Below are 23,898 nucleotides of genomic sequence, written 5' to 3'. Positions count from 1 at the left end.
TGAAAGAGTGTTGAATGGCGGAACAAACTCATTACAGATATGCTATATATGTATATGAATAAAATAGGGAAATGAGAAGTGTGCTATGATATATAAATGAATTTCAATGGTTTTTGTATTTTTTATTTGATGTAAAGGATCTGAAGGGTTATAGTAGGTATAATTATTGCACTTCGTAGATATTGGGGCTAAAGGCTAATATAGACTACGGCTATACAATAAATCTTAGATTTTGGGAGAAACGATAAAAAACCTTGCATATTTTGCACGGTTCGACGTATAGTAAAAGGAATGTTATTGGTCAAGGCTCTAATATGTTCAAAAAGTTAATAAGTTCAAGAAAATACTTTCTGTACAACATACCGTTCATTGATTAGTTCAAAAAAGATGCAAAAAGAGACTATTAAAAGGAGCCAGCATGAAATCCTTTTTGTGAGAAAAGTTGTACATTATAGGACATGAACCAAACAATCATTGGTTCTCCTGCTTGAAAAGTTAACAAATGTAAAATGTGGAAACAATAATCGAGTAAAGTCATCATGATCATCATTAATGAAAAATGGCTTTAGTGGAAAGTATCAGCTTATCAATAGAAATATGGCATGTAATAGCTTTATTTGTTTCCCTCTGTTTACAGTAGAAATATGATGGGATGATAGTTATACATTTTTTAGTATTCATTAATTTAATAGAACTTAAAAATGTAATATTTTAAAATTGAAGAGCAAAAATATTAGAAGGCAAATAATTTGTACACATGTTAAATTGACTATATATGCATATTTGACCGATTATACGTGTACATATATATATATATATATATATATATATATATATATATATATATATATATAAATTAGAAATTATTATAGTTTATTACATAATTAATTTTATAAATATTAATTGACCAGTGTTGTATTGGTACTTTTTATTAATAATAATCACCACTTCATTGCTCTTGATATTTTATTTTTATACTATTAGATTATAATATTTAAAGTTGATAATTTATTTTTTAGCATTTAAAAATGATAAAATATTGGATAAAAAAATAAAATTTATTACTCACAAAATTATTCTTCTATAAAGACTATGTTTAAAAAATATTAGTTTATATCATTATATGTATCACCTTCATACAAAACCAATATTTAAATATTCAATTAATAAATATTATTTATTTATTTAAGAATAAACTTTGTGAAGGATTTATTATATGTATTTTGTAAAAGAGTAAAAAAGTCAAAGCCTTCAGGCCTTAGAAGAAAGAAGATCAAAAATTGAACTTTGTGATCCTTCCTTACAATAGCTTATCAATAAAAATATGATGGGATGATAATTATACATCATATGATGTAGTTTATTCAACTCATGATTGAGATAGGCATGAATCTGATTACAAACGCTGGATAGAAACACAAATTTAACAAAGTGGATAACAGGACCGACTAAGGCTTAGTTTGGTAAAGCTTTTACTTTTCAAAAGTAGCTTATAAAAGTTAATTTTTAAAAGATGATTTTTTAAAAGTTGTAGCATTTATGTTTGGTAAATCAAATTAAAAATAACTTTTAAAAAAACATAAGCAACTCAATTGTATTTAGTAAAATAACTTTTAAAATTTAAAAATACTATAATAGACATAAATGCAAGCATTAAATTTAAAAATTAGTTAATATATGAGGTTATATTAAACTTTTAAATTTTGAAAAGTACAAGCCAACTTTGAAAAGCTCTATCCTAGGTGCTTTTAAAAGTACCCCGATCTTTTAAAAGCTGCAAGCACAAGCACATGATCTTTTTAATTTACCAAACACAAAATGAGGAGCTTGAGCTTTTAAAAAGCACAAGCACCTCTTCAAAAAGCTTTACCAAACCAAGCCTAAGTTCATCCAAACCAAAATTTTTAACCGAAACATGTAATTAACCAAAAACAGCAATATCACGTCGACATATAAAAATTTCTCATTCGGTGGGTATGTAGTGAATTTTAAAAGAGTTCCATCCCTAAATCCATGTATCTTCGAGAACTACATCCATCCCCTTGTTAGGTGTAACTGAGTCTTTCTAACCATTCTCCAATGTAGTCCCATTCGATAAGTATGAGCATTCTGAAAAATGACAGTAATTAATGCCGGTCTACTTGGAAATGCCTTGTTGGCGAAACTTGCAGGAATTATCTGTGATCCATAACCATAAATTAGTTACTATAAATATTTAAAAAATAATAAAAAATCGTATTATCACAACGTAACAAATTGAATTTATCTGCACCTACCGCTGAGCTAATACCAGCTTGACTAAATGAAAGAAGCCTATTGCAACATATTCCCTGGGAGGTGGGTTTGGTTTCATTAACACTATGAGGTATGAAAGGGCTAAACAAAGTATTGTGATTAAATTGATGATTGGTGTTGATTATATGAACTTGAACGTGATGAGAGGGGTTTGTCATTGAATTATAATTAAACCCAATTGGGTCACCATATTGTACGGGCAGAGGAGCATCAGGCATGGCAGATTGATGACTGATGGGATGCTGGGAAAAGAAACTGGCACTATCATTTGCAGAAATATAGTTCAGTTGCTGACTGGAAAGTTGACTAAGGTTTAAGGGCTTGTTCTCAACTAAATCAAATTCTTTAACCATAACAGGTAGATTATTAAAACTCATCTGCGTGACTGTTGTAGCAGGTTAATGATCACAACTAACTGAAGAAAAGCCCTTTGTGATTCGGGTAGTGATGGAATCCATAGACGAATCAGCTGATATCTCAATGGGGACAATGGTTGCATACTGAGTGTACATTGTTGGTATGTTGCAATTTGGCATTGTAGAAATTACTAAAGCATCAACATCAAGCATTATCTTAACTGACGGAGAAGTCAGAATCCTCTGGACCATGTTACAATCCTTAACTTTCATAACAACGAATACATTTTCACCAGCATATAGCAATTTCATCCATCCTCCATCATTCAATGTATATAAATTAACTAAGTTCTTAAACCCAGACCAAATGTACCCAGTAAAGTGACCTTTGCCTAACAAAAGCTCAACCTGGTTATGGTTTTGGTCAATGAATGTCACTCTATGATTTATTTGGTCCTTGTATTTTCTATAAAACATGGATGGTAACTCAGGGAGTACCTATCACCATATGAGAAAAAATAAAGTTATTGATTCTTCATGTAAGCATAGCAAAAAATATAATGATTTTCACTTAGAAACGTATACGGATAACACGAAGAGAGCTGATACAGGGGAACTTACGGCTTCTGGATCAATTTGAAGGTAGAAAATCCAATCCTCGTCGAAGTCATCAGGGATGAAGATTTCCTGGTCCATACCTGGCATTGTAAACAAAAGTTTTTCATATATAATATGCATATAAACTACATTTTATAGAATAGAAATCTCTTCTTCTTAATCTCATCTTCTTCTACTTACTTGTTGTGTTTGACATCAGAAACTATGGTATGAATTGTATTTGGATGTTAAGATAGAAAGCATATTTATAGAGATAGCCTATTCTTTTTTTAAAACTTAAATAAATGGAAAAGCGACTAAAAGCGTTATAAATGTAGGCATTTACTATTGAAAAAAGATGAAGACCAAACATGTACCATAAGTTCAGACTTGTCCATAAAATTAAATTTTGAAAAAAGAAAAATAATACTGATTGAGTAGGTGGTGGCTAAAGAGGCAATAGGTATAAATATAGTCCTAACATGGTTGGAGAAAGAGCCATAAAAAACGTCTTTAGCATCTATGGTTTACTTCACTAAAAGTTATAGGAATCTAGAACACCCTTATGGTTGTTTTTGAAGTACAATATGTATTCCAATATGGAATTTAAAACACTTATAAATTAAAACTAAAAAAATTAAAATGGTGTTGGTTTTTTTAGCATATATTAATGCAGAAATTAAAATTGTGGTTTCCCATATCAAAGCATATTCATGGGACTTTTGTCTTGCAAATAATAAGATTCCAAGTTTAAGTAAAATAATTATCAGATAAAGATTTCACTATTTTTCAACATCTTACGGAAACATATAAGTTGGGATTGGAAGCTCTTATTGAGTATTGAGTAAGAATTTTCATTATGATCTACTACCTAAATATATGATGGTTCATCTTAATTTTACTGATAACGAATTCAAAGACCATATACACATATATTTGTGAATAATATAATGATGATTAATTGATATTGTCCAATCCAACCAGTATTACTAAAAAAATAAAATATGGTGTGACCAAAGAAGTTTGATGTACTTAGAACTATCCGAATGAGCTAGCTGCATTGGATGTAAAGCATCTGAAGTACAATACATATTTATTTAAACACCACTATTAGAGATAATTAGTAAGAAGACACATGGAGTAATTAAACAATAACATGGTGCCATCGTATCCCCGTTAGTTATTGATAAGGAAAACACAAAGGAAACAACCATCTTTATTGATAGACATCATATAACTACTCAGCATGTACTTTGACGGATTTTTCATTAAAGCTATCCATAATTTTTTTTCGTTGAAGGTTGGAGAAGAATCCTGATTAGTCTTCCTAGACTTAGATGATGAGTTTTCAACATCAGAAAAAACCTCTGACAATCGGCGTGACCATCCACCAACAATAAGTGGCTTCTGAGGAGTGACAAATGATTCATCCCATTAAGACTGATAATTTCATATGATTGTGTGCTTGTCTCCTGTATAGGTTTAAAAAGTATTTACATATTAATTCTTTTTGAATGACTGGTTCAATTAGGAAATAGCAAGTTGCATTTAGATATAACTTGTCTTTATCTTAGCAGTGTTAGTGGATTCAGTTTGGAAACTCAGAAGCTCAGAGTTCTCGAGCAATAAGTTTTCCTACATAAAATAAGTACAAAAATGTGTTAATTTGCTAGAGTTTGTGATATTAAAATCAAATATATTAGATAGTTTATGGTCATACATCATAAATCTTGTGCTTTAAAGCAAATGCAAATAACAACCTCCTGTCTTCGGTTAACCTCAATACAATTATCTTGCATGGTTGGAAGGCATTCATGTCCTCCAACTTAATATATACCTTAAAAAAGAACTTTTTGCTTTTGATTGAGTTAATCTCATAGGGCATATCATCCTTTGTACATCCCTTTAAATGAAAAAAATTTGAATTAAAAATCCATGTTATTTTCAGTTTGTAGTTGTATAAGAATTATGTGATGAATAAGTAACCTGGTTAGCTGAACAGCTCGAAGATCAGATGCAGAGGTACCAAGGAACCTGGTGCTTTTCTTGTCATAAATAATGAAAGAAGTTGTATCCGTGTCATCAGAGACATGTAGATGGACACAGAATCTACAATTTAACAACACGATGAATTAAATTAACCGAAGTGACTTGTTTGAGTGAAAATATAAGGAAAAGAAAAATGATAATACCTTGGAACATGAGTTTTAGGATAAGTATCACATGACATGCAATGATATGAATTTTCTTCCTCCTTCAAAGAATGCATACACATCTTGCATCTCTTGTACCACCACCCATTGCGATTCTCAATTGATATCACAGTACCAATGGTGGTATAGAAACCGTTCTGCATCGTGGGGTAGTGAAATAAAATAAAAAAAGAGAATATGGATGAAATAGAAGTTTCTAAAAATTTAATGATAAAGGGTGATAACCTCAGCCCCTTTCTTAATATCAGCTATAGATTTGTACGGAGTCTGATGAAAAAGATCATCCTCAATGTTATAAAATGGTACAGCAAGAATTTGTGATGGTGTGCTTGCAGACTGACGAATAGCTCTTATAACACTAAAAAAAATAAGTTATCATGGTGAGAAAACCACAGTGAAATGACTAATTAAAGAAATTTTTGAAATTGTTGTATTTAGACCTTTGTCTAAATGCCTTAACCTCATCGAAATCAGCATTGATATAGAGAACTGAATTGTAGTTAGTGTTAGAAATACCCATTGTACCTAATTCAAAATCAGATGGAAAAATAATATCTGACATTAGTCATTGTTTGATATAGTATGATAAAATAATAATATAATTTTTTATTTCAAATATAAAAATATGGTAAAGACAATCACCTTTAAATAGATTAAATTTTGCAAATTGGATCACCACGATGTACTTTGTTGTAGGATGTTGTTCAATATGTGTAACTAACTATGTGACAAATTCCTCCCATAATGTACATCTAATCCTACCTTTGTTCCTTGTATTGTATTAAAAAAAAGTTTTATGAAAGATTCATAAAGATACATGTATAGCAATTTAAAAAGTTATTTACAGAAAACAAATAATTTGATTAAAATCATACTACATGTTATCCAATTCAATGACAATATAGATGAATTTTTTCCCATTCTTAGTGAATTTTATGATGTCACCTTTGGCAGTAAGGAGTCCAATTACATCTATCAAATAAATAGTACAATTAGTTTGTGAAGTCCCATGTAACAAAAAAAATAAAATTGGGAGTATATAAAGATACCAATAAGATGGGATTGGGCATTGACATAGGTGAGGTTGATAAGAATGAAGGCTATAGAGAATCAGGTTTATGATAATACTAAGAAAATATATTTGTCTTTTAAATTTTAAAGTAAGTTACCAAGCAGGGTAGAAAAATTTATAGACGGAATGTTGTGGCTAAAATAAAAAAAAAAGTATGTCCATTAGGATGAAATATGGAAAAAATAGACCAAAAGAAGGTAGCACAATAAAAAGGTACCTATGAGGGCATGTACAATAATATAAAGTGTTACGTGAAACTTAAAGTGATTGGTGAAGAATATCATGTAGATTTACAACTAAGCCAAAAGCATATGATGCTTGTAAACCTATTGTTGATAGGTAGATCAAAACTTAGAACAGACAAAGATAAACATGTAAAAAACTGAGACAAAAGTACCCTATGGCATACAGTGCATGTTGATATAGAAGTAATAAGTGGTGTGTTAAAATTTAAAAGTGGTTAAATAGTCCTAACATCCAAATAGTGTGTGGTTATATTGTCCCTTATTTGCATGTATAATTCATGTTTGTATACAACCAATTAATCATGCATAAAGCATAAAGCATAAAATTTTAAAAGACAATAAGTGGACTTTAGCATGAGGTCCTATTGATTTTTTACATTTACTTATTAAGCATTAGAATAATTTTATATGTGAACGATATTTCGTAAATAGAGAAAATAAAACCATTTAGATTTAAAGAAATAAAATGATTATCTACTGCTTTTATAATGTTATAAATGAAAATAGTAATGGCACACAATAATGAAATCATGATTAAATGGTAGTCTCAACTGGAGTAATATAGAGGTAAATAAGATAGAATGATCCAATAAGATGTGAGTTGTCAGTAATTCTAAACCAATTTATAGGCGATATTGTGTATATAAGATGAAATAATGGGAATGTCTAGTTCAACAAATCAGAAAAAAAAATATGGAAAATATATACCATTATAAAAGGGTACATTTGAGGACAGCTAAACGTGAAAACAGAGTCATGGGATAGTTAAAATTTTTGGTGTAGTCTTTTATGTACCTATAGAACTAAACCTATATATTTAAAAGATATGTTGATATCCAATTAGGGGTGGCAAGCGGAGAAGCCCGTCCCGCCCCGCCAGAAGCCCGCCCTTAGGCGGGCTGGCCCGCCCCGCCTAGTGAGGCGGTCCCAGAATTCCAGCCCGCCCCGCCTAACGGCGGGCTGGCGGGCCGGCGGGCCAAGCCCGCCAAATATCCTCTTTTTTTTACTTTTAAATATTAAATAATATATATAAAGACATAAAAAAATCTCTTTTATTTTTTACTTTTAGCTATTATAATTTCTAAAAGTATAAACAAATTATAATTTTTATATTCACAAAGTCTTTGTAATTATAAATATCTAATAAACATAATTATAAACTAAGTTTTCATCCAAAACATAATTATAAATATTGTTCCCAAAGCAAAATAAACATAATTTTAAATATTGTCTCTAAAACAAAATAAACATAATCCAAAACACTCAATTTTCATCTTCATTCTCTTGTAAGTTGGGTTGGAAGAAGTTGGGTTTTGGTAAAAAATATTGTAAAAATACCCCCTTGCTAAAAATACTAAGCCCGGCGGGAAAGCCCGCCCCGCCCTGCCAAAGCCCGCGGTTTAAGTGGTGCGGGTTAAGCGGGCTTTTGCTATTTGGCGGTCCTAATTTTCCTACCCAGCCTGCTTTTTTTGGCGGGTTACGCGGGCCGGCCCGGCGAGTTCAGGCCCGTTTGCCACCCCTATATCCAATGGTATTTGATAGCCAATGTTACTTGTACAAATAGAAAAAAGAAATATCTATAGAACAAATACAGAGGCAAAAATACCTTATGAAAAAAGAATACTATAAATAAGGCTATGTTGCAAAAAATTTGTGTTTGCCTTGAACCTAAAGTACATGTAAAAGTTATGTTTCTTTGCAACCACTAAATCATGCCTATAACAACCAAATTTATTAGATGACAATAAGTAATAGCCTTTTGCATGATGAGAATTTCACGCTTATTATGGTATTAAATTACATGTCAAGTGAAATTGAAATTTAAGAGATAAGTTGTAAAAACTAATATCAACATGATAAAAAGTATAAAAGATTAAGAAGATGATATATGTTACCTTACTAAGGATGAACTCACAAAAAAGAATATCTATACTGCATTAAAATGCTAACCACAAAAGAAACAAATACATAGATAATAGTTTTATTATGAAGATTATTTTATAAACTAACCAAGAATGAAAACATTTTATACGACTGGAGATTTTAATGCAACAGCGCTTATAAATATCTTATATTATAAAAATAATTGATTTTCTAAATAATTTAAACTAATATGATGAAGTTAAGAAATAGGTGAATTAAAAATAAAATAAATAAAAATATGAATGAAAGATGACATCAAACACACATAAAAATAAATAAATCAAAGAAGGTTGAGTGATCTCCCTGCACGCGGAGTGCCACTGCTTAATGACCTTCAGCGCCAGCGGTATTCTCGAATGCAATTGAGTTGGCAATGAAATCGTTAGCATTGGTGGCTGCACATACAATTTAACTCATTGGTGATGTGAAAATTATATGATGTTATATCAATATTAGTAAATAAACATGTATGTTATGTTATTAATAAATTAATCTATCAAAAGATATAAAAATATCATATATATTTGTTAATCGCATTACTTTATATGGGATTGTTTAGATATAACATAGCAAATGTTCAACACTTTTCAGAAAAAAGTTATGAAAACAATATGTTCAATACTTTATATGGGAAATACTATTTGTACATTAAAATTAGTCACTAAAATCAGCCATCAATGTATTTATATATAAATACATGTGTGGTTTAATTTATTTTCAATATGTATTTGTATTTCAACATGTATTTTATACTGGTGGCTAACTTTAGTGGCTGATTTTGGTGTGCACGTAGCATAACCCTAATTTGAATCATAAACTTCCATTCCATTTAACTGAGTTATTGGTTAGTACCACTATGGTAAACTATCGCATTATTTAAGTCTATTGTAAGTTGATTAAAATTATATCCTTAAATCTACCAATAATAAAAATAAACTAAAAAAAAGATTAAAAAGTACTTTAAATAATTAATTATGATGGCAGCACATTAATTGCATAACAATAAATTAAAATAACTCAAATTTTATTCTCTTAAAATAATTGATTCATTAAATAATTTGATCGAATATAAAGTTAAAAGATATGATGAAGGATTGTATTAAAAAAAAGTTTTAATAAATCAAGGTTTTTAATAAGATCTGAGTATATATAGGTGAGGTCAACAAATTTAACAAATGTGGCTTCTAACTAATATAGTAAAATTCAAAATGTCGAGTGAACGTGTATAGCTTTCAACAGCATGCTTTGAAATTCATATATAATAATCTTCGTAATAGCCAGATAAATAAGATCCGATGATCTAATAATATATACAAATTAGTTGATTTATCAGTGGATATAATAATTAGGGGCCTAAATTAGGGTGATTAATTTTATATTTATTTGTGTAGCTGAAAAAACAAAAAACATGAGAAAACATGATTGAAAATGTGATGATATCATCAATTATGATGATTAGACATTCATTACATGATCAATAAAAATAGGAAAAGATTGTGAAATATAAGTTACACCAAAACGGATAAACGAAATTATATTAATTAATAATAAATTACTTTAGATATATAGCATACACATACTAACAGCTCACATAATAAAAGTTAACCACAAATCGGTACATAACTCAAATGATTAACTTTATTATTCTTAAAGTTATGACTACTACTCAGGGAATTATAATAGTAATGGACATGACTGTTTGATCCAACGATGAGACACTGAATCTAACAAAGGTGTCCTTCTTCAAACCATAGTTCCTTGAAAATCTATGCCACCCCCTGGTGAGAAAAACCTCTTTCGGTCTGTAGATCATCCAACAAAGCTTCATCACTATATACGGACAACCATGTTGAATAACATTAACATAATCAAGCCTAGAGGGGAATACCTTGGTTGCAAACTTTGCATGAAGAAGCTGTAAGGGAGAATAGAAAAATTGTTAACAAAGTGTTATATCATAATAAAGAGTATAAGTAAAAATATTTATTAAAAATTATTAGTCTGAATTACCATTGAATAATGCTCTGCCTGGTAAGTGGTCATAACCTTCACGATTGAGTATACCACCGGTGTAGGAGGAGGCAGGTTTATGTTAACTGGCACATCATTTGGCAGTGACATACCAGAATGAAGTAACATAACTTGGTTAGGAATGATGGATTCATGATCCTCAACAGATGACACGCATCTATTGATATGGGCATCCGAATTTTGAATAGCACCCGTGCTATTGGACACCATATAATCATTAATTGATGAGATACCATGATAAGTAATTGCATGTTGGTATGGTAGAAATATTGGTGTAGAATCAAAAGAATAAATCGTGAATGTAGTAGTATTGACATCAAACATCTTGAAACATGATTTTGAGTTAACAAAGAGAGTTAGACTGTAAGGCTGGTTGAGCTCATGATGAATATATATATCATGAGGAAAGTTACTTTGGTTGGTTAGACTTGGAACAACAAATGGAATTGATGGATGAATTGGCTCAACATGGTCATTATCATTAGTATGGTTTTCTAGTTGGGTGATTGCAGTATTGACTTTTAATTTATCATTAATAACGTCAGAATCTATGGTAGTGTTTATATAAAATGACACCCTAGAAAGTGATTGAGAAAGATCCTTAATGGTCATATTGTGATCAATGACTTGGTCTATTATGAACCGATTGTTACCAATAAAAGAGACTTTCAACTATCCTCCGTGGCTAAGATCATATACTTTAGACAAATTAGTGAAACCTTTTGAAATAATTGCAGAATGATTCTGCTTCTCAATAGTTAAATCAATGAAATTGCCGATAGAGTCTATGAATATTATTTCAGTTGACAACTCCTCTTTAAATCTTTGGTAAAATATTGATGACATCTCACCTACATCCTGATAAATAAAAAAATGTGAGATGATATAATTACATAATATAATAGAATAGTAGATATGTATCTAATAAGAAATAATTAGTGGGGTGTATTATATATAATCACCATGTCAAGAGATGTTTCTAAGAAGAATCCACAGCCTTCCGTCGGGGGTAATACTACTTTCCATGCCTTGAAATGAAGAGAATTGATGCAAAGATATTTTTAGTAAAGGAATGGATTTATCCCTCTTGTATCAAAGATTAAAAATATTTACAAAAATGAGTAGGGGATGGACATTATATAGAGGGAGAAGACATATAAAAAAATTGAAAATTCAAAAAATTAGATAAAATAGGAGGATATCATCTAGTAGATGTAGTAGATGGTAGCTGCTATATTTTAAAGGATGTATCAATCTAGTAATGATGCTCCTCGTGAGGAGGAAATATAAGCAAAAAGAAATAAAAGTTAATAACATGATACATACAATCCGCGTAGAGGAAGGAAAAAGTAGTACGTGGTTCAAGAAAAAAGGTGGCAGAAAGTGATTTATAGCTAAAGCGGGTATAATGATAGAAGCAATTGATATTATTGATTGTTAGTGGTGAAATATGCAGCTATTATCACTTCATAATATCTGCCCATTTTATACTAAAGAAGTTTTTTTTTATATAAATTTTGTATACTTTTTTTTATTAGTAATATATATGCTAATTTTTTTTAAAAAAATATTCTAATAGCATGTTGGATATTATGCTATAAAATTATTTAACTAAAAGATTAGACGAATAACTATATTTCTAATACGAATATATCATATTTGATTTTTTTTTAAAAAGTTGTTACATAACTTTTAATAGTTTAAATACCATTAAAAATGAGTATATATTAAGCTTTTTAAAGTTAAAAAGAAAGGACATTTTCGATAAAATAAATTTAAGTGGTAGAATCTCATTATTAATTGAAAAGTATTGTAAATTATGTGTATTTTTTATTAATATTAATCACCACTTCGTTATTTTTTATATTATATTTTTATACTATTAAACTTTAAAAATTTAAAGTTACAATTTATTTTTTAATATGTAAAAATAATAAAAAAAATATTAAAAAAATAATATTTGATAGTCACAAATTTATTTTTATAAAAATACTATAATTAAAAAATATTAAAATTCATATATATCACCCTAGTATAAAAACAACATTTAAATAATCACTTCACAAATATTATTCACTTAATCAAAAATAAAGTTTTTGAAAAACTATATATATATATATATATATATATATATATATATGTATGTATGTATGTATGTATTTCACTATTTTGCGAAAAAGTAACAAAAGTCAAAAGGAGAGAAGGTATGATGAGATTAAAAGGTTTTAAAAATAGGCGTAGGTTATGAAAAAAAAATCATGCGTGTTGTCATGTGTACATGAACTAACAAATTCATGATTAATGGAATATACATATTATATGAATGATGATAGCATTATAACATGTATAACTCAACTAATAAGTTGCATGATTTAAATGTTGCGATGCATGAAATGGATTTCATTGAATCCACCATCATCGAGGTTTGAGACAGCGTGGAATCCCACTATAGCATACTCTCTTTTATAATAATGATATAGGATGTATTTTTTTTTTTACTAAAAAATTGTGTATAATATTAATATTAATATTAAGTAACTTAATTTTCTTATAAGTGTTATTATAATTTAAATATTAGTTATAATAATAATTTTTAGTATATTAAATTAATATGAATATGTTAATAAAAATATGAATTTCCTGTTTTCAAGAGTTCAGTGCATATTATTATTATTATTATTATTATTATTATTATTAAGACGGTTATGTTTTTACACATAGTATTATGAACTTCTAATAGTTATTATTATTGTTGTTTATATTTATTTTTTTGTAATCTTTACTATTAATAATGTTGTTATTGTTGTCATTATTAATTTTTGTTTGCTTTGCTTTAAAGAACTATTTTTTGATAATATTAATATTTTATTATTACTAAAAAATTGTTATTGTTAATGTTAAGCATTACTATTTATTAGTTACTATTATTATTAGTTAACTGTTGTTAATATTTCATTATTTCCAACATTATTATTATTATTATTATTATTATTATTATTATTATTATTATTATCAACAAATGTTATGATTTTTGTCTGATAAAATCGACAATTTGTTATGGTAGTTAATATTTTATTAATCTTACTATTATTACGCGATTCTTTACGTTTATAATATTATTATTAATTTATTATTTCTATAATTACATTGTGACAAATTGTTATTAGTATTTATATGTAATTACATTGTCTATTGAAAACAATTCGAAGCACTTCAACCAATGCTATATTATTATTATTATTATTATTATTATTATTATTATTATTTGTTTGTTATCTTTTTAGAGTTTTAGAGTAATTAGACTAAGATACTTATATGTTCTAGAACCATATGATCGAAGAATAGAAGGATATCTAAGAGCTGCTGGCTTCTACAATGTGTCTCAGATTCGAAAAATTTCAGGACCAACAGCTCTGATCAATACCTTAGTAGAAAGGTAGAATCTAGTGACTCATACGTTCCATTTTCCTAAGGTAAATGTACTATCACTTTAGAAGATGTAATTTTGATCTTCAAAATTCAAAGAACTGGGCTATTGGTTACAGGGCCAACCAATAGTAATCACGGACTCATGGTGCAAGAATGCTTGCTAAACTTTGGAGTTGCACCTACAGCGAGTGACTGTAGAGGCAGCTTTATCAAGCTAACGTGGTTGCATAATGTTAAACATGGAATAATGTTCTAATCATGAGGCTATGGAGCGTTATACCAGGTGCCACATCATGTCATTGTTTGGACGTTAACAAATCTGGTTTAGGCGTGCATTGGAAATTTCTACCTTTACTTCGTGATATTCCCAGAATCCAGACATACAGCTGGGGATCGGCATGTCTTGTCCATTTGTATAGGTCTCTGTATAGGGCTACGCAATATGATTACAAAGATTTGGATGGGCCATTAGCACTATTACACGTACAGATTCGGGAGCAGATGCCTTTCCTTGCACCAATTTTCTGTTTCCCGGCTTTCCTGTTAGCTTGTCGAGATGAGCTCTTAGGATATTCGTTATTAATATTATATTAATTGCCTATTTAAATGCATTTTATCCATGTAATGCTGTCATGTCACAGGTGGAATGAGTGAGATTGTCCTTCGATGGAGTATAAATGGTCGACACCTGCACATGTCAGTCAGATGCTTGATAATATTACAAATATCAATGTATGTAAATCGGTGCTTATGTTTAATTCCTCATCTTATGTATACCATGTGTGATAATTATTTTTACCATATTTACTTAACCCACTCTTTTCCCGTTGATACAGTTTCTGTGAGACCCATATAGTCCGCGATACCTTGGATCAGATTTCGTGCTACATGATATGTATGAGGATGCAGGCATGTGGCTTGCATCATCTCCACTCATTTCCTTTGAGTGCATTCAGTGGTGTCCAACCGATGGGGTTAAGAGACAATTTGGGAGACGACAAGACATCCTGGAGAATGCGAAGGTTTTTGGAGATGCACACATGTTGATGGGTCCTAAAAAATTGAACTGGGCCCTGGAGTAGAGCAAATGGATAAACTTGTGGCAAGATAGACAATGGGGTGTGCTTGGTGCAGAGATGACTGAAAATTTTGACCCGTCAGATGATTACATAGATTGGAACCATCGAAAATATGCTGAGCACTTATAGTTGTCCGCTCGTGTGCCTCAACCAGAGTCACATCTATCACCCCAGCCATGCCCACATCTGCCATCGCCTCAGCCACAGCCAACTCCATCACTGCCAACACCACCACCACAGTCACATTCCCTGTCACCACGATCACATCCTACTAAAGCTGGATGGATTCCAAATTTTGGTGACATGGACCTATAAAACATGTGCACAACTTGCCGTATGTCCCATCCTTTGATGCACCAGGGAGTCATCACAGTCCAACATTAATAGAGGCAATGGCAGAAATAGCCTGGGATCAGATCATCAGGTTCATGCAAGATCCAAGTACATCGCAACTGTCAAATGTGATGGACCCAATCCAACATCCCATATACTAGTAGGAGCAACCTCCTCAACTGGTGCAGCAATCGCCTCAGGTGGTGCTTGGTAGATTGCCATTCGATTCACGGGTATATTGACCTACCAGTTTCTCTTATTCAGCAGCTAGAGTATCACTTGACTCCAGCAGAAGCGATTAGGGTTGAGGTATTGGTCATGAGTACAACTCTAGAACTATTGTATATATACCAAGAATCAATCTTAACCTCATTGATTCATCAATCTAGGAGACAAATGAAGAAGACCAGTTTGCACATCATAGATATGGTGCATACCATGATAAGATGGACTCAAGTGACGAGGATGACGATGAAACAATTTTGATGATGATGATGATGACGAAAATCATAAGCAGCTTAGGCCGACCAGAGTTAATTTAAATTTAAGTCTTATAGTGTGATTGTCTTATAGTGTCTGTGTGTAGCATAATATACAAAATATACTTGTGATTTATGTTGCATTTATGATGTACAAGTACATTAAGATATGATGTATTCATTGGCAGGTGTGACTGGTACGACAACAAAAGAAGAATGAGACAAAGACCATAATCTGAGGGTAGATTCATCCCATCAAAGCCAAAATAGATATACCCCATCAATGATTATGAAAGCTATGTCTAACAAGTACAAAAAAGTGGTGAACACAGTTAAAAAAATTTACAAAGTATCAGTGGCAAATTGATATGTCATTTCATGATGTATTTTGTGCTTAGGACTAATAAAGGTTATTGTACTAGCTAATGATAATGATTATGATATGATTTATTTTTATGCCCATGCTATGATAAATTACCAACTTGGCTAGACATATTAATGCATAACCTGGAAGCATACTTTTTCTTACTTATTAGTAGATAATAATTATCATTAATAGAAATTATGCCCATTATTCTTCTTTAAATTACAAACAGTCTTTCATATAATATACTATGCCAGTGAGGATGAATCGCCTCCAACACCATAGGGACATCTACTATGTCTGTGACCTTCTATACTGCATAGCCTACAACATCGTGGACCTCGCATTGATTGTGTGTCAATCTCATTTAGGAAACGAGTTTGCTTGGAACGACCTTTAGTAACTCTCTTAAGTGAAGGATTAGGTATCATCATTGGCCCTCCATACATGGGTCATGTTGTTGGGTTTTCTAATGGCCTAAATCTAGCTCGGTACACCTTTCGGATCTCATCCATTTGATACACCTCGTGTACGTATACTTGCCACTCAAGACGTTGGTTTGCACAACATGCAAAGACATGACGACATGGAAAGCGATCTACTTGAAAATAACCATAATAACAGTGCCTTCATCATAGATATACCACATACTTAACACCGCTTGGCATATCCTACAACTCGAATACCTCATTCTACCTATCAAAGCAAATAACCATAATGTTTCCAGCTACGATCAATTTGCCTGAATCTTTTCGGTCACTGCTTCAAAGAATAAATGTTCGGCTTTAATGCGAGTCTCAGCATCAACCCTCTTCCTTGTGAAAAGCTCATTCAGTCTGTAAAAAATTGACTTAATTAGTATTGTGACGAAAAGATTGCATGCACCCTTCAACACCCCATTGATGCACTCCACTATGTTTATCGTCCTATGACCCTATCGATTGCTGCCATCATATTCCAAAGAGTGCTGCTCACGGGGAATCCAATCCAGCTAGCGAGTGTATGCCTCACCCCGATTACGCAATCGCTGATAATGGATTTCATATTCATTCACCATCCTAGAATAGCTTGAAAAATATCATACAACAAAAACACGCATTAATAACCCCTATTGGAAACATGTTCACATAGTGCATAAAATATTAAATAGAACACGTTGCTAAATTACCAAATGTTCACCACAAGCTTTTGCATGAACAGTGCCTTAAACTTTCTCAAAAAGTTGGATGCTATGTGCCTAATGCAAAATATGTGTATGGCTCTCGGTGACTCCCATGCTCCATTACAACAAGAAACAGCTGGCCTAATAGACTCATGTCAATCAGAGATAAGCCCCCACCCCATCCTTCGTCACCACATGTCTTTGCAAATGACGAAGGAAAAAGAACCATGCATATGATGTCTCACCCTCAATAAGGGCAAAGGCAATTGGCACAATATCGTTGTTGCCATCCTGAAAAACTGAACCCAACAATGCTCTTTTATATTTTTCATACAAGTGTATGTCATCTACCTGCACAATCGGCTTGCAGTGCCTGAATACTCTAATGCATGGGTGAAAACTCCAAAAAACTCGATTTAGAACCTTGACATCCTTAGCCAACTCATCCTCGCAGTAGCAAGGTAGCATTTCATATTCGACAGCTGTTGATGGCTCTTTCTTAACCATTGCCTTAGCTTAAACCAAGTGGCCAACGCTTCATAAGAGGCTTCCCAACCACCAAAAATTTTTTCAACTGCCTTCTGCTTAGCCAACCATGCTTTGTGATAGCTAATCTATAGTTAAATTTTGATCGGACATCTGCAATCATTGATCGCACTTTTATAGATGGATCGGCCTCTTTTTAGTATATGAGGATCTATATTTTGACAAATAAAACTCTTAAATTCATCAAACGACACTATAAAGGAAAGAACAACTATACATGGATTATTACATATAAATATTACACCTTCAGATGTTTCTGATAAAATTTGACCATTATAATAAATTTTAAAACTAATATTTTTATTCATTTTTTATTATGAAAATCAAATTTTCATTTTAATAAATAAAATAAATTAATTAAACATTATATTCATAAAAAAATAACCATACATCTAAAATGAATAAAAAAAAGGCAACTCTCAAAAAGAAGAGAAGCAAGAAGAATAGCTTCAGGAAAAGAATGAGGAGAAGAGATAAACAATTGCAATGGGATTACATTCATGAACTCTCTTTATATAGAGAGGAGATTACAAAAATCGTTACTCGCGTTTACAAATTAAAAAAATTCAAATTTTGATAAAACAAATCAATATTACCGATTTCATGGTTGCGAGATTCAAAAAAATTTTTGTCCTACTTTAAATCATTAGTCTCATTTTGGTTTGCATTTTGTCTTTAAGTCGTTAGTCTCATTTTCAAAATTTTTTTGTTCTTATTTGAAATCGTTAGTCACAATTTTTTGTGACTTCAAAAACTCCCATATCAGTGCATTATATCAAATTAGTGTAATATCCAAAAAAAATTGCCTAAATTTATTACAAATTTAAAATATTTGAAATTATGTATTAAATTTTAATAATTTTATTTTATATTTAGTTAAACCGATTTAATTACAGTTCTATTCTAGTCAAACCATTAAATTATTAAATCAGTCATTTGATTGGTTTAACGATTGGTTCGCTTCTCGTAACTTTGGTTTTTGGTATGAGTGACGGGTAGTCAGCTTTCTTTGTAGCCATTCAATGTGCATGCCACTTCCAAAGTTAATAGTGAATAACATATGCTAAAGAAATAATCTAGCATGAATACTACACCACATAATAATTTAATTGCACTGTGTATCACCATAATTAGAACTTTAGATGGGACAGATCATATTGCAGTAGTTAGATAGCGCAATGCATCTACGCAGGTACTTATTGACTGAGTTATTACTTTAGGCGCAATAATAATTTTTGTAGGATTTTTTTAAAAAAAGTAAAGTCGAATGAATAGTAAAAAGTATAGTTACAATTTTTTAAAAAATATACATTATATATTATATCTTTATTTTTTTAAATATTTTTTATTGTAAAATAAACAACTTTGTTCTTTATTAAAAAAATACTCTTTACCTTAACCTTACTCATTTTTTGTACATAACCTTTGGCGGGTTACGTGGGCCGGTTCGGCGGGTTTAGGCCCGCCAGCCCACAGTTAGGCAGGACAGGGTGGGATTCTACGACCGCCTCACTAGGGGGCGGGGCGGAGCGAGGCGAGCTTCCCCGCTTGCCCACCTTATTAAAGTAGCATTTGGTATGGGGTACTAAGACTGAGATTAGGGACTAAAATTTAGTATTGTGTTTGGTAGTAAGAAATTGAAACTAAAATTTTAGTCTCCATCTCCAAAATTAGAAAGTGGAGGAGACACAGAGAACTAAAATTTTTTGGAGAAAAACTGAAACTTTAACAAATAATATTTTTCCAAAATACCCTTATCCCAAATTAATAATTTCAAGTTTACTCTCGTTTAGTTCTTCAACCACCACTTTTGTCCTATCGTCGCCACCATGACCACCACCTTTCACCTCCTAACCCTACTCCATCTCTCATCCTTACACACACTTCTGTCATCATCCCTCCTTACAATCCATTACTATCAACAACAATAATCCCAAGAACAATATCAAAATCAGAATAATAATACCAACAACAACAATACCAAATATATCTCAAAATCAAAACAGAGAAAAAAGAGAAGAAAGAAGAGAAAAAGATACGGTATAATACGGCATTCTAGTGGATACTGTCGTGACTATTGTTGGAAAAGAAAAACAGAGATGAGAAGAGAGAGAAAAAGAGAGAAAGGGGATGGCTGGCAGGCAAGAGAAAAAGGAGTAATATGATTTTGATTTTATTAAGGACATTTTAGTAATTTTATTTATTAAAATTTTTATTTTTATTCTAAATCAAACAAGATACTAAGACATAACTCAGTCCTCTATATTTTATACCAAACATAATACAAAAACTTAATTTAATTTTTATCTCTCAGTCTCTGTCCCTCAATTTCAGTATTCCTTCCGAACGCCACCTAAAAGAAGGGGGAAAATGGCAAAGAAAGTTAAAGGCTTCGTGTATCAACTACTCTCTGTATTATATATACCAAAATACGTTCTATAAAAGCATCCATATGCCTCTGATTTTGCATATCATCTATTTTATTTTGGTGAATGCTACCATGATGAAGGGTAACTTTTTCCTCATGTGAGAAAGTGGCGTAGAGTATGTTGTTGCACGACTCGTGGCATACATGGCATCACATGCAAACAATGTTTGGAGACCTCTTAATTATTGTTAGGGGTGTAATCGGTTCGGTTTGGCTTGGTTTTAGACCTAAAACCAATCGAACCGACCTGTTCGGTTCTACACTGATATCAATCGTTCGGTTTGCTGCTGTTTGGACAACCAAACCGAACCGAACCGAACCAATAGCGGTTTGATTCGGTCAATTTTTTCGGTTTTTTTAAACCTAATAATCAGAATTTAAATTACCATAAAATCAAGTTTAAAACCATTAATAAACTAGAATAACAAGAGTATATCACATCTAAATTCAATACAAATTCAACTTGTCCCAACAATTAAACATAAAACAAAGACAATTAAAAATGTCTAGCAAACAATAATAACAAACACATTTTAAAACATACTAAAAACCTAAACAGCCACTTTACACTAAATAAAAACCAAGCAGCCACCATGCTTAATCTGAATCTACACCAGACTCATCATCATCTTCCCCAGTTGATGCGATTTCTACAAAAACAAAACAAAGAAATCAATATAAATTATAAACATAAACATAATATATATTATAAATTATAAACATAAACTATAAAAGGAACTTCAAATTTCTTTTTTGCATACCTAATTCAAGTTTCTCAAACTCTTCAATAAGCTCCTCAAAATCAGTTGTCATTGGAGAAGCACGAAGCCAATTTTGTGTGCAAATCAATGCCTCAACTGTCTTTGGAGTTAAAGAACTCCTATAATTGTTAAGCACTTTTCCACCAGTGCTAAAAGTCGATTCTGAAGCAACAGTCGAGACCGGCATTGCTAAGACATCTCTAGCTATTTGGGATAAGATAGGATACTTGCTAGAATTTACCTTCCACCAATTCAATATGTCAAAAGTATTTTAATCACGAGGCTTCTCTAAGCCATCCATCAAATACAAATCCACCTCATTCTTGTTGATGATCTCATGAAAATGCACTTCCTTGAAAAAATCACCAGCCATGTCACCATCAGGTACTCCCACATCTGATGCACCATCCATTGTTATTGAAGTAGAAGATCTACCCCCATTATTTGCATTCACATAGCATTCAAACATTTTGGAGAAGGTCTCTTTCACTTTTGTATCCAAAAAATCAGCATCATCTTTATCATCATATAGCTTTTCAAAGCTAAAGTTCACAAACTTTAATTTGTATCTAGGATCAAGAACCATAGCAACAAAAATCATCATATTGATATTTTTTATGTTACCCCAATACTTGTCATACTTAAGCTTCATCCTCTCAGCTATACTCCCAAGTAATGGATCTCGACTACCACAAGAAGCCTTAAACACTCGCAAGATCTTACAAAACTCATGAAAATATTGAGAAGAAGTCACAAGCAAACTACCAGACACACTCTTTGTAACATTATAAAAATTTTATAAGAATTCCATAAAGTGTTTTGCATTGTCCCAATTAACATTCCTCAGAATACCACCTTGCATTAGAGCATATTCTATATCTCTCTCCCCTAGCCTCTTGAACGCTTTTTGAAACTTCAAACCACTTTCAACCATGGTGTATGTAGAGTTCCATCTAGTGGGAACATCGAGTTGAACAGTACACTTGTCTTGTATCCTAGCTTCTTTAATGAAAATTTTGAACCTATTCATGTGACTAGGGGAAGCACGCACATATCTAATAGCATTTCTTATCTTGCTAATAGATTCATGCATCTCTTTCAATCCATCATTAACAACAAGATTAAGAATATGTGCGCAACACCTAACATGCAAATGCTCTCTTTTCAAAGGATGTAAATTCCAATCCTCCATTCTAGTTCTTAGATAAGATATTGCAGTATCATTAGAACTAGCATTATCAACAGTAATTGTGAACACTCTAGATATCCCCCACCCCAAAAGACATATCTCAATTTTTCTACCAATTGTTTCTCCCTTGTGGTTTTTAACAAGACAAAAATTGATAACCCTCTTTTGCAATTTCCAATCATGATCAATGTAATGAGCAGTGAGACACATATAATTCAGATTTTGTACAGAAGTCCAACAATCAGTAGTTAAACAAACAGATTGATTTGGTTGTTTGAACACAGTTTTCAACCTATTCTTCTCACTAATATAAAGATTCCAACAATCCTTAGCAATAGTAATCCTTCCTGGAAGTGAAAATCTAGGTTGCACAATACTCATATAGAATCTGAATCCCTCCCCCTCAACAAACTTGAACGATAGCTCATCAACAATTATCATCTTAGCAAGGGCTTTTCTACACATTTCAGCATCAAAAGTAACTGCAGTAAATACCCCTTCACTCTTTTTTTTTTTGTTGGAAGGTAAGGATTATTTGACTAGGGTCACCCGAGTCCCAAGGAAATTTTTTACATTGATTCAACAAATGATAACGCATATTAGTTGTACCATTTCTATGAGAGTCACATGCATATGATGCACCACACGAATTACATTTAGCCCTAGGATGTGATGGCTTGGACTTAGGATCCTTTGTAAAGTGTTCTCCAAGTCCAAGATCTAGGTCTAGATGATTTTCTGTTACCTTCATTGGGATCATCCTTACCATCCTCTTCACCAGTTTCCACAGTGCTTGGAGCTGAATTTGTAGGAGTTGCTCCCAGAGTTGCACCCACATTAGTTGAATCACCTTCTTCTTCTTTGATCTAGGATGGGGCGGGGGTTTGGTAAGCACGCCGCTATCCATTGAAGAACGTACCACGGACTCAACATTTTCACCCCCAACTTCAGGTGTCCATTCATTGGGCACCTCATTGCTTGTTGGCTGCATATATATATATATATATATATATATATATATATATATATATATATATATATATATATACAGAACAATGAAAAATTAGCATTTTAACTCATCAAAAGTACCAAAAGTATTGTTTTTAGCAACAAATTTAGCATTCAAAACCACAGCAGCTCATATATATGCAGCCATATATATGCAGCACAAAACCACAACAGCTCATAAGCAATTAAGCAGCTCATAAGCAGAATCATAAGTAATTCATTTTTAAAGTCAATCAACAGAATTTAAATGACCATAAACAATCAGAGACAACTACACATATATATTCAAAAAGACATCAAGGTACTTATTAACCATGACAAATAAAAAGATACAAAAAAGTAAGAATCTTCAAAGTTCAAACCCATATGATGAAAGGAAGGTGGTAAT

General features: G+C 31.6%; 1 protein-coding gene across 1 annotated transcript; it reads right to left on the bottom strand.

Annotated features, from left to right (window-relative positions):
• Window positions 1–21,584: 21,584 nt before the first annotated feature.
• On the bottom strand, window positions 21,585–23,493 carry LOC130957506 (zinc finger BED domain-containing protein RICESLEEPER 2-like). The gene is made up of 3 exons (XM_057884362.1): window positions 23,112–23,493; window positions 22,152–22,849; window positions 21,585–22,088 (listed from the first exon to the last, which is right to left on the bottom strand). The coding sequence occupies exons 1-3, from the start codon at window positions 23,491–23,493 to the stop codon at window positions 21,585–21,587; spliced, it is 1,584 nt and encodes a 527-aa protein (XP_057740345.1).
• Window positions 23,494–23,898: the final 405 nt, after the last annotated feature.

This window comes from Arachis stenosperma, chromosome 10 (genome assembly GCF_014773155.1).
Source record: "Arachis stenosperma cultivar V10309 chromosome 10, arast.V10309.gnm1.PFL2, whole genome shotgun sequence".
Lineage (NCBI taxonomy): Eukaryota > Viridiplantae > Streptophyta > Magnoliopsida > Fabales > Fabaceae > Arachis > Arachis stenosperma.
This window is presented reverse-complemented; position numbering and strand designations above follow the sequence as displayed.

Coding starts and splice junctions, on each gene's coding strand:
- LOC130957506 (XM_057884362.1), bottom strand. CDS start 23,493: ATGCAGCCAACAAGCAATGAGGTGCCCAATGAATGGACACCTGAAGTT. Junction 22,850..23,111: donor ATGTGACTCTCATAGAAATG/GTACAACTAATA, acceptor TTTCACTTCCAG/GAAGGATTACTATTGCTAAG. Junction 22,089..22,151: donor AAGGTGGTATTCTGAGGAAT/GTTAATTGGGAC, acceptor AATGTTACAAAG/AGTGTGTCTGGTAGTTTGCT.